The 12,050-nt window shown below is 35.8% G+C and overlaps 1 protein-coding gene across 4 annotated transcripts in view; it reads right to left on the bottom strand.

The window, feature by feature from the left end:
- Nucleotides 1-12,050, bottom strand: part of SPAST (spastin) — a 56,919-nt gene that overhangs the window by 18,946 nt on the left and 25,923 nt on the right. For 2 of the 4 annotated variants that reach the window (XM_005212529.4, NM_001081591.1), the window contains exons 4-9: nucleotides 11,504-11,599; nucleotides 8,544-8,731; nucleotides 7,391-7,524; nucleotides 7,019-7,112; nucleotides 1,425-1,499; nucleotides 396-467 (exon numbers count right to left, since the gene is read on the bottom strand). In XM_005212529.4, the coding sequence (XP_005212586.1) occupies nucleotides 396-467; nucleotides 1,425-1,499; nucleotides 7,019-7,112; nucleotides 7,391-7,524; nucleotides 8,544-8,731; nucleotides 11,504-11,599 (659 nt within the window). The remainder of the gene's footprint in view (nucleotides 1-395; nucleotides 468-1,424; nucleotides 1,500-7,018; nucleotides 7,113-7,390; nucleotides 7,525-8,543; nucleotides 8,732-11,503; nucleotides 11,600-12,050) is intronic. The other 2 variants (XM_005212530.4, XM_024998710.2) reach the window with 1 other exon arrangement.

Below are 12,050 nucleotides of genomic sequence, written 5' to 3'. Positions count from 1 at the left end.
ATTTCACACAGGAAGCAAAATTTAACCAGGAGAAGTATCACTGTATAGTTACTTTTAATTACTTTACAAAACTGAGACCTCTGCCAGTACCTGATCTTGTACTCCTATACTCCAAATTTCTATTGTTCAAGCGAGCTAGTCCGTGGTATTTTAATACACAACCCTAACAAACAAATCTCACAGAAAAATTTCACTTTTACTTAAACGAGCCTAACAAAGGCACATAACTTTCTACTTTGAAGAGTAAAAAAAGAAGATATTTAAATAATATGTAAGTAATAGATATAAAACTCATAGAAAAACATCTTTGTGTAAGGTTATTGCCATTTATTCTTAACACAGTAACATTTAGACAGTAACTTAAAGCATGACAATACTGGAAAAAGAACACTCACATATTTTGAAGTTAAACTTGCAGCACTTATATTAAAGAAGGTTGCATTAGATTCTGCAGCTACTGCTTTAGCCTTTAAAAATCAGAAGGGTAAATATATTAGTTCAATTGCTTTAAAAAGATAACTACATGTGATCAATTTAATTTCTAGAAAACATTTCCTAAAAACATAAGGTATGACACAATTTCCAACAAATAGCAATCAATGTATTTCCTTCTCAGCAATGAGAAAAAGGTGCAGGAGGAGCTGTGCTTCTTCTCACTCTCTTTTTCTCTAAGAGAGATGTCAAAGGGACAGGTTGAAAAAAAAAAGAAGGGTGTGTTATTCTCTTCCCAGTTATAAAAGATATCTGGTTAGAGAAAGATAAACAGCTGAAGGAAAAAGTTACTCTTTCCCTATTTAGTTTTCCCTGTAGCAGAGTCATGCAGGAAAAGAGGTATTCAGATCCTAGCAAAAACTTCTGGCAAAACGATATAGAAAAAAACAATCTGTTGTATGTCAGTTATGCCTCAATTAGAAAAAAAGAAAGGGAGAAATCTGTTATCAGGCTGATTATTTTATTTAAATAAACCTGCTAAAATAGTAAAAAAAAAAAAAAAAATCAGAGATTAGCAAGATACTCAATATAGTAAGGTAAGCTCTTCTAGGGCAAAATTTTAATATTTAACTTGGGAAAACAATGAAAATTATACTGTTCCCAGTATCAAACTAATACTGGAGATAACATACATGGTTTTTTTCCTATCTTCATCATTAAAAACTAACTTAAAACCTGGGAGTTCCCTGGTGGTTGAGTGGTTAAACTCAGTGCTTTCACTGCCATGACCCTGGATTCAATCCCTGATCTGAAAACTAAGATCCCACAAGGTGTGCAGTATGGGGGGAGGGGAGGGAGGGGAGAGGGAGAAAGTATATAACAACAAAAGGCAAACCATAAACAACAGACTCAGTGACAATGAAATGTTTCTTTTATTCATATTATACCCTTAATATCTCAATAGAACTTGCCAATTTAAAAGGGATTCTTACCAGCATTGTTTTCCCATTTCCAGGTGGGCCAAAGAGTAACAGTCCTCTGGCAGGAGCCCTAAGCCCTGTGAACAACTTAAAAATACATACTTTAGTTCATAACTGTGATTCTAGAGACACTTTTTCCAGACATTTTGAGTATTATTTGTTATCTAAAAAGTACTATTTGTGATCAGTAGCATCCTCCAAAAGAGAGCTGCCCAGAGCTCTAAAGAGAACATATTATCAATAAATTACTACAATTACCCCAAACAGAAGAAAACAAAGTGAAGTAAACCCAAATTCTTATTGAACAAATTGAAAGCAACTGAGCTTCCCTGGTGGTCCGGTGGTTAAGAATCCGCCTGCCAACGCAGCGGACACAGGTTCAGACCCAGGCCTGGGAAGACACCACAGGCTGTGAGGCAACTGCCCGTGAACCACAACTGCTGAGCCTGCCAGCTGCAACCACTGAACCCTGTGTGCCCTAGCGCCCGTGCTCCACAATAAGAGAAGCCACCACAATGAGACGCCCGTGCACAACAGAAAGTAGTCCCCGCTCACTACAGCTAAAGAAAGCCCCCTTGTGCAGCAGTGAAGACCCAGTACAGCCACGATCAAAATTAAAAACATTTTAAAAGTACATTTAAAAAACTGAAAGCAGGCTGATTAAACAAGACATACGGAACAAAGAATGCTTCTCCCCTTCTTTTAGAGATCTCACCAAAATAACAGTAAATGAATAAAAAAAGAAATACATCTTCAAAACAAAACAAAACAAAAATACAAAAGGAAACAACAGAGGACACAAATTTCTGTACATGGTGAGTTGATAAAGTGTGGTAAATTATTTAATGGAGTTGAGGGAGCTAAAACTAAGCACCTGCTTGTGAAGGGATACCTAGATACCAGGAGCAAGCTGACATGAACAAAAAACCCTGGAAAAGCTCTGGAATTGGAGGAATCAGGTATGGGAGAAAGCACTAGTAAGGCAGTTGGCCAAAAATGGGGGACTGATTGAAAGTTTGTGTGAGGAACAACGGAAACCATGCTCCTGCCCTGACCAAGAGCACGCAGCGTGTACTGCTCTTCCACAACAAAAGGAGGCAGATACTTCCTTCTCTGCTGCTGAGTCACTTCAGTCATGTCCGACTCTGTGCGACCCCGCAGACGGCAGCCCACCAGGATGTCCAGTCCCTGGGATTCTCCAGGCAAGAACACTGGAGTGGGTTGCCATTTCCTTCTCCAATGCATGAAAGTGAAATCGCTCAGTCGTGTCCGACTCTTAGCGACCCCATGGACTGCAGCCCACCAGGCTCCTCCGTCTACGGGATTTTCCAGGCAAGAGTACTGGAGTGGGGTGCCATTGCCTTCTCCATTCCTTCTCTAGAGACATTAAACCATAGTTGCCAAACTCAAGGGCACCAGGCATGGCAGGCATGAAGGGTGAAGACTCAACTGATAACATTTTACTGAACAGTGAAAGTGTGTGTACTTTTAAGTTGAACCATATGAAGTAACTGATATTCAATTTAGAGACAAAATTTTATTTGAGTGGGTTCAGGTTTACAGAAAATTTAATGGAAAGAATAGAGTTTCCATGTAACTCCTCACCTCCCCCACCTCCACTATTATTAACATCTTGCATTGGTATGGCACATTTAATACAGCTAATGAATACTGATACATTATTATTAACCCAAGTTCATAGTTTACATTAGGGTCCACTATTTGTGTCAAATATTTACCATTAGTTTCATGTAGAACAGTTTCACTACCCTAAAAACTACCTTCTCCACCATCTATTTAACCTTCCTGCCCTCCCTACGAATGCTTGGCAACCACTGATCTTTTTACTGTCTCCATAGTTATTCTAGTTGGAATCACACAGTATTAGACTTCTAAGATTGTCTTCTTTGACTTAGCAATATGTACTTAATGTTCCTCTGTGTATTTTCATGGCTTGATAGCTCATTTCTTCTTAGTGCTGAATAATATTTCATTATCATGGATATACCATAGTTTGCTTATACATTTAACTACTGAAAACCATCTCGAATGAACAAAGGTTAAAGTATTTGCTTTAAGTAATTCTGAGAATAAATTAACTCAAGAATGTATTTTTAATATTATTTATCTCATTCAAGCCACTTTTAGTGTTCAGTAACTTAATTATTGTTGTTGAGAAGGTCTTACAACTAGCTGAGAAAAGAAGTGAAAGGAAAAGAAGAAAAGGAAAGATATATCCATCTGAATGTAGTTACAACGTGAAGTCAAGTGGACCTTAGGAAGCATCACTAAGAACAAAGTTAGTGGAGGTGATAGAATTCCAGTTGAGCTATTTCAAATCCTAAAAGATGATGCTGTTAAAGTGCTGTGCTCAATAGGCCAGCAAATATGGAAAATTCAGCAGTAGCCACAGGACTGGAAAAAGTCAGTGTTCATTTCAATTCCAAAGGTCAATACCAAAGAATGTTCAAAGTACTGCACTATTGCACTGACTTCATATGATAGCAAGGTAATGCTCAAAAGTCCTTCAAGCTAGGTTTCAACAGTACGTGAACTGAGAACTTCCAGATATACAGGCTGGATTTAGAAAATGCAGAGGAACTGGAGATCTAATTGCCAATGTCCATTAGATCATAGAAAAAGCCAGGCTATTCCAGAAAAACATCTGCTTCACTAACTATGCTAAAGCCTTTGACTGTGTGGATCACAAAAAATTGTGGAAGATTCTTAATGAGATGGGAATACCAAACCACCTTAACCTACCGCCTGAGAAATCTATATGCAGGTCAAGAAGCAACAGTTAGAACTGGAATGGAACAATGGACTGGTTCAAAATTGGGGAAGGCGTACGTCAAGGCTGTATACTGTCACCCTGCTTATTTAACTTACATGCAGAGTACATCATGCAAAATGCCAGGCTAGGTGAAGCACAAGTCAAAATTAAGACTGCTGGGAGAAACATCAATAACCTCAGATATGCAGATGACACCACCCTAAGAATAGAAAGTGAAGAGGAACTGAAGAGCCTCTTGATGAAGGTGGAAGAGGAGAGTGAAAAAGCTGGCTTCAAACTCAACATTAAAAAACTAAGATCATGGCATCGGGTCCCATCACTTCACGGCAAATAGATGGGGAAACAATGGAAACAGTAACAGACTTTATTTTCTTGGGCTCCAAAATCACTGTAGATGATGACTGCAGCCATGAAATTAAAAGACACTTGCTCCTTGGAAGAAACGCTATGACAAACCTAGACAGTATATTAAAAAGCAGAGACATTACTTTGCCAACAACAGTCTGTATAGTCAAAGCTATGGTTTTTCCAGTATACGGATGTGAGAGCTGGACCATAAATAAGGCTGAGCACCAAAAAATTGATGCTTTTGAACTGTGGTGTTGGAGAAGACTCTTGAGAGTCCCTTGGACTGCAAGCAGATCAAACCAGTCAATCCTAAAGGAAATCAATCCTAAATATTCATGGGAAGGACTGATGCTGAAGCTCCAGCACTTTGGCCACCAGATGTGAAGAACTGACTCATTGGAAAAGACCCTGATGCTGGAAAAGACTGAAGGCAGGAGGAGTAGGGGATGACAGAGGACGAGATGGTTGGACAGTATCACCAACTCAATGGATATAAGTTTGAACAAACTCTGGAAGATGGTGAAGGACAGGGAAGCCTGGCGTGCTGGAGTCCACGGCGTTGAAAAGAGTCAGACATGACGGAGTGACTGAACAAAAACAAAATTATGATTCTGTGTTTTTAAGATGAAATAAAAATTCCAGCACTGTAAAAAAATGAATAAATTCATCATGATGCCTGTCATACCCAACTTTCCAATCTAGCCTAACAATGTCCCCATTGTGATCCATGCAAGCTCCCCACTGTGGAGAATTGAGAATAAAGCTGATCTGCTGCACAATGAAGGTGCTTTATGAAATAAGCTCTGACCCATGATCCATTTTACAGTCTACTGAAATGATGAAAAGATGAGCTAGGACAATCATATTCTCTTTCTCGGGAATCTTAACAGGAATTATAAAAATGTTCAAATTGGCAGATGCAGAGATAGACAAATGGTCCCAATCCTGAGATCTGGCTCTACCTCAGATGCTGTTTCTCCTTAAGCTCCAATTTAGTACAGTTACTAAAGCTTCTGCCCCGCCCAAGCCTAGATTATTCAACTTTGAAATTCCAGTTTTTTCAAACAGTATGGCCCTACCATGGAAATATTCCTAAATGTAAATTCATATGCTGTTTGACCTTACTCTCCACTTTAGATATGTTCCTTAAAGCTATGCATAGAGCAGAAGCTGAATGACTTCTAACACAGTCCAGATATTTCCTTACTACCTTTACAATTTTAGATATATTTTTGTACCCTAAGAAGAACATCATTTATAATAAAGCCCATACTTGAGACTGATCCACCAATTAACTAAAATGTAGAGAAAGAAATTTAGGTCTTAGGACTAGTTTCTTTGGCAACAAATGGACTAAACGACTGCTAAGATCCTTTTCAGGTCTGCGGTTGCATGAATCCTTTCAACAAGCATTTTTTTGGTCAATACTCAGTCTGCTGCATTTACTATGCTTATATATAACCCTAGGGAAAAAGTTAGCCCAAAATACAAACCATCATATGTTTCCTCAAAGTGTGGCCTGAGGTGGTACAAGGGACAAATTTGGCTACTATAAAGACAAATGCTTTCCACCTTAATAATTCTTATTATTTTATTGAGTATTAAGAATATTCAATTAGTATATTAAACCAGTGATTTCCTGCACACTGCTTCTTAGAATGAGCAAGAGGTAAAAGAAAGTAGAATCAACAAATAATAAATTTCAGTATAGTTGGTGCTCACAAGTTACAAACAGTATGAGAATGACAGAGACTATAGAAAAATAGGGCTACACAACCTTTACACGTTCGTTTAAGAGTGCATTCACAATAACGTGCCATATAACATCTATGTTCATTAGATTCTGTAAACGAGTCCACAAAGACTTGATAGCTCAGGAGGAAGAGAAACAGCTGACCCAGACTGGATCCTCAGATTTATTTTTTGCAATTTTTTTAGAACAGCATCAAATATGAAATCTGTGAATTGTGAAAATCCAAAACAATACCAAATATGGAAAATTAAATATTTATTATCAATTGCAAGATTACGTAACTTCTTCAGTGAGTTAAAAAATTATGGGATGGAAGGTTAGGCCCCTACCCATCACTTATCAGCTCTTCACTTACTTTGATCACTTAATATCTTCAAAATAATTCTTTTAAATAACCTTATCTTAATTTCTCTTTTCTCAAGTATTATTTCTGTCTTTTAATTTTAAATCTCTCTTACCTTAATATAAAATTATTGCCTGTTACCTATTTTTCCTATAAACTTAATTACAAACGCATTGGGAATTAGTTACCATTATAGTCAATCTCCTTTCCAATACAGTTAACATCAACTGCTAATGATTTTTCCTTTAAAAAAAAATCAAATCTACTGTTAAATGAATTAATCATTCTAGTATAGCTCATTTATTTACTGATACTATGGATTCAGTAATGGATGATGCTATAAGAAAACGACAATATAAAGTCCTTACCTCAGGTCTCAGAGAAGGAAGAATAACAATTTCTTGCAATGCTTGTTTTGCCAGCTCTTGACCAGCTATATCATCAAATTTAACAGCTGTTCCACTAAGAAACAGAATTTCAGTTAACTACACACATATTCTTCAGTTATTATAATATTAAGTCTAAGCTCTATGTAATGCAGCCATTTTTATGTTAACAAGAGTGAAACTGTATAGTTAAATCAGTACAGCAACGGCTTTCTCATTTACAGTAATTGAAAACCATCATAAAAATTAAATATGTAAATTAGACAAGATATTTATTATCCATTTTACTAATGATATATTTTGCCAGTAAAAAATGTTTAAACTCCATAAACCACTTTAGATGACAATACTTACTTGTCCACAATTTCATTCATTATAAGGTTAGCAAGGTTGCTGTCCACATTCCTAAAATTCTTCAAGTCTTTCTTTTTACGAGCAGCAGTTGTAGGGGTAGAAGGCTTATTTGTTCTATTTGTTTTTGGTGTACTCTTGGAAGGACACAAAATTTTGATGTGAAAACACAACATAATGTTTGCAATTTTCACATGTGAGTTAACTTTAATGTTCACAGAATTAAAGGAATAAAAGTAGCAAAAAATAGATATAAAATCCCCAAATTGTATATTTATTCTAAGATAAAATGGCATTCTCTATAGAACTACATTTGGCATGAAGTGGGTTTATAGAAGATTTTATCCAGAGAGATTTACTTACTATGAAATAAAAAGGCTCTATGACAACACACTCACATAATTTTGATCCTTGTTAGAATTGTAACAAAACTCTATGTATGTTTAATGTTATAAACACTTATGTACATTTACATAATTATACAAATAACAAACGTAAAATGTCCTGTAGGGAATTTCCTGGTGGTCTAGTGCTTGGAACTCCCTGCTTTCACTGCTGAAGGCCTGGGTTCAGTTCCTGATTTGGGAACTGGTATGGTAAGCCACATTTCATGGCACAGCCAAATAAAGAAATTAAATAAAATTAGAAACAAAAAGACTGGATAAAGAATACATAAAACAGACTGGATAAAGAAACTTACTGTTAAAAACACCTAGTTAGAAAGATTTCCTTCAAAGATAATAGAGAAAAAAAAAGATTTGCTTTTTAGTAGCAAGTTGCATCTGCTACTTAGACTTTATTTTTTATTCTTTTTATTTTTAAAAGTTGTATTTATTTACTATTTGGCAGTACTGGGTTTTCACTGCAGCATGCAGTATCTTTTAGTTGCAGCATGCAGGATCCCTAACCAGGGATTGAACCTAAGTCCCCTGGCTTGGCAGTGCAGAGTTTTAGCCACTGGACCCCCAGGCAAGTCCCTACTTAGATTTTTATAAATCTAAATTTTAAAAAAAAGAAAAGAAATCATTCAACTCTGTGGAACTTATCAATTCTCTTAAGGTATTACAAAGTACTTATAATAAATTTAAGCAAGCATTGTCATATTCAAAATTTTGTTTGCAACAGCATAGCAACTGAAGTTACTGTCTCGAAATACCTTATGAGTGGCAGCTGCAGAACCAGGTCCTTGTCTCACGCCAGAAACCATGGATAAACCACTGCAACTAGGTGCTCTATGGTGGCCTGAAAGACCTGTGGGTCCAGTTTTCATAACTGTTTTTGAACGAGGCAGTGAATTACTAGCATGTGTTAACGGATCTTTTCTTTTTGGAACAGCTCCACTTTCTATCAAGGAAAAAATAAAGTCATCATGGTCAGAAAATTGTGGCTAAACATTATAAAAGTTAATATAAGAACCAGTACAAATTTGAAAGCTAGTAATATTATTTTTATTTCAGCAGTATCTCAAAATAAGACTTCAGTCAGAATATATACTAAAGTGTTCATAATGATTGTTACTGGGTGTGGACAAGATTATGAGTATTTAGCCTTTTCCTTTTCCTGGTGTATAATTTTAAGAAATACATATTTGTCATAAAAAGAAATAACTATTTGTGGGGGCAGGAGGAGGATACAAAAAAGGTACCAAAAAAATAAGGCTGCCAAATTTTTTTTCTTTTTTGTTTTGTTTTATTTAAAAGCTGCAAAAAATTAAAGAAACAAAATGTAGTAAAGGCACTAGGGGTAGGCTGTATGGGGGTGGGGGCGGGAACAAACAGCACATCATTCCAAACTTTTCAGACTACAAAACAGTAGGAAAATCCAATCTGTGCCACCAGAAGAGTTTTAAAAGGTAATTTTAATTTAAAGAGTATAAAGATGTGGTTAATATGCCAAGTATTTCGTGCTGTATCTATGTTACCAGGTGGCTCAGTGGTAAAGAATCCACCTGCCAATGCAAGGAGACACAGGAGATGGGGGTTCGATCCCTGGGTCGGGAAGACTACTCATTCAGTATTCCTGCCTAGAGAATCCTATGGTCAACGGACCCTAGCAAGCTAAAGTCCAAGGGTGGCAAAGAGTCAGACATGACTGGGCATGCATGCACGCACATATAAATAAACAAGTATAAGATATTTTCTAATAAGTCTAAAAGGTCACATGACCTACCTACTCTGCTCTTCTACATAAATTATACACTTTAAATGTTCAAATCTCACTGCTTCTAAATAATATTTTCATATACTATATAACAAACATCAGAGTTTATTAATAGAAATGTTCACTGTTAAATCAGTCAGCAAATTAGAGTAGCCTAGAGAAAAGACTAGCTTAAAGACAAAAGCCTTTGCCATAATATCCCTTAATATAGCTTAAGGAAACTCCAAAGAAGGGAACTTGCTTCCAGTGTATGGGGCATGGGTTTAATCCTTGATTGGGAAACTAAGATCCCATATGCCACACGGTACGGTGAAAATCTGTACCATTTGTTCAAGGAACTAAAGGATAATGACCCTATAGGAAAAACAAGGAAGAAAAGAGAATGACAACAATTAAAAGCCAAAGTGTGAATAAAAGCAAGATCCGTCTAGGGTGGTAAGTATTTATCACTCACTTCAAACGGGAAAAAGGAGACTGGAGAAGAATTTCTACAAACAGAAAATATACAGTCCTAAGATTATAAATGGATAAAAATTTTTACAAGGAACTGTGAGGATGATAGCAGACTTCTCATAAAAATAACAAAGGTCAGCAAGCAACCAAGTGTGCTCAAAATGCTGAAGGAAAAAACAATGTTAACTTTCATCTATTCTCTATTCCGGTGACCAGCCAAGTAAGGACGAGGGTATTTTCAGACACGAGGCTGAGAGAGTTTACTATCTACAAAACTTCATTAAAAGAAATATTAAAGCAGGTCTTTTAGTTAAAAAGCACAGAAAAGAGCAAGAGCCTGTAATGTGAAGCTAGAGAGCAAGAAAAAAAAATCAGACAACTTGAGGGGAGGAAAAATGGAAATTGAGTTACAGATGTAGAAAACAAACTTATCATTACCAGGGGGTAAGGGAGGGGAGGGATAAATAGAGATTGGGATTGACATATACATACTACTGTGTATAAAGTAGATAACTAATAAGAACTTAACGTACAGCATAGCGAACTCTAGTCAATATTCTGTAATGGCCTATATGGAAAAAGGATCTAAGAAAGAGTGGATATATGTATAACTGATTCACTATGCTACACACCTGGACCTAATATAACATTGTAAATCAGTTATATATAATTGATTTAAATAAAAATTTAAAAAACAAGAAATCTTTAAACTTTCTTATTACATATGAGTAAAGAAAGCAGTTTTCTTATGGTCTATACTATGAGTTTTCTATTACAGTTTGAACAAAGTAATATTTACTTTAATAAAATTTAAGCACTGGACACAAAACTAATTCTGAAAAAGTTATCAATAAAACTAGACAAGATGTCAGAGAACCTAGGAAATGAAGATTCCTTCCACCCAAACAAAACAAGGCAAAAAACCATTTAATTTTCTGTAGGAGCTGATGTGATGCTCAAAACTTATGGGAAACAAATTTATCCTATAGTAAATAATAGTATTCTAATGTTTCTCCTTACTGTGTGAACTCAGCTTCAAACTTTTTCCAACAGGGGTTATAACTAAATACTCATTCATTGTATAGGTGAAATGTATATGCACTGAAAACTGGTATATGATCAAAAAATTAAAATTATTGTCTCAAAAAACACTGCTTTATAAAAATCTGGTACAGGTAGCGACAGGAAAAAACACCAAAGCTCAAAATAAAATAGAAACAAAAGAACATCTTAATAATTTAGGAAAATGAGCCTTCACATTTTATCATCTCAAAACTTGGAGGTTGTAAAATATGCATATATAACAGGTTGAGAATGGCTACACCTATCTGTTACGTTTACATACCATGAACGACAAGGATGCTGTTTTTTCTACATAGTCCTGTGCGAACAAAAACCAATCAAATCTATCACTGTAAAATCAAATCAACATTATCAGGTTAAGCAGGACTCTACTTTGCATGCAAGCTTTATTATTTGACATGTTAGTTAACCTAAACCCACCTGACTGGAGATGTCCATTACGGCATGTCAAGTTAGTACTGTCATTATAGACGTCCGTTTGTGACTTGGAAAATTGCAAACTTGGTTGCAGCTTCTCTATGCAACAGAGGGGAGTGTAAAAAAAGAAAAAAATAAACAGAAAACAACATAATAAAAAATGTTTATGTGAAAATTAAAAATGATTCAAGGTGTTAAAAAGTTATATAGTAAAGGGTTTTGCATTTATATAAAATTATCTTTAACAACATAACTAATTAGCAAAAACTCAGACGTTAAAATAGCAACAAAAATAAACGAGTGAATTACTGTGTTCAAAATATGCATTATTCAGGTTTGGTAACCTGAGGCAATTCTATAACACTACTATCACCAGTAAACATTTCCTGAGTATCTAATACATCCAAATCATTGTACAGGGAGAACAGGATAGAGTTAGAAAGAGAACATTAAGAAGACTTTACAGAGGACGTGGGCTGTGAGCTGGCTAGGATCTGGAAAGATTTAAAAAAAAAAAAAAAGGACATCTCATCAGCAAAAAAGAAATGCA

Source organism: Bos taurus, chromosome 11 (assembly GCF_002263795.3).
Source record: "Bos taurus isolate L1 Dominette 01449 registration number 42190680 breed Hereford chromosome 11, ARS-UCD2.0, whole genome shotgun sequence".
NCBI lineage: Eukaryota > Metazoa > Chordata > Mammalia > Artiodactyla > Bovidae > Bos > Bos taurus.
This window is presented reverse-complemented; position numbering and strand designations above follow the sequence as displayed.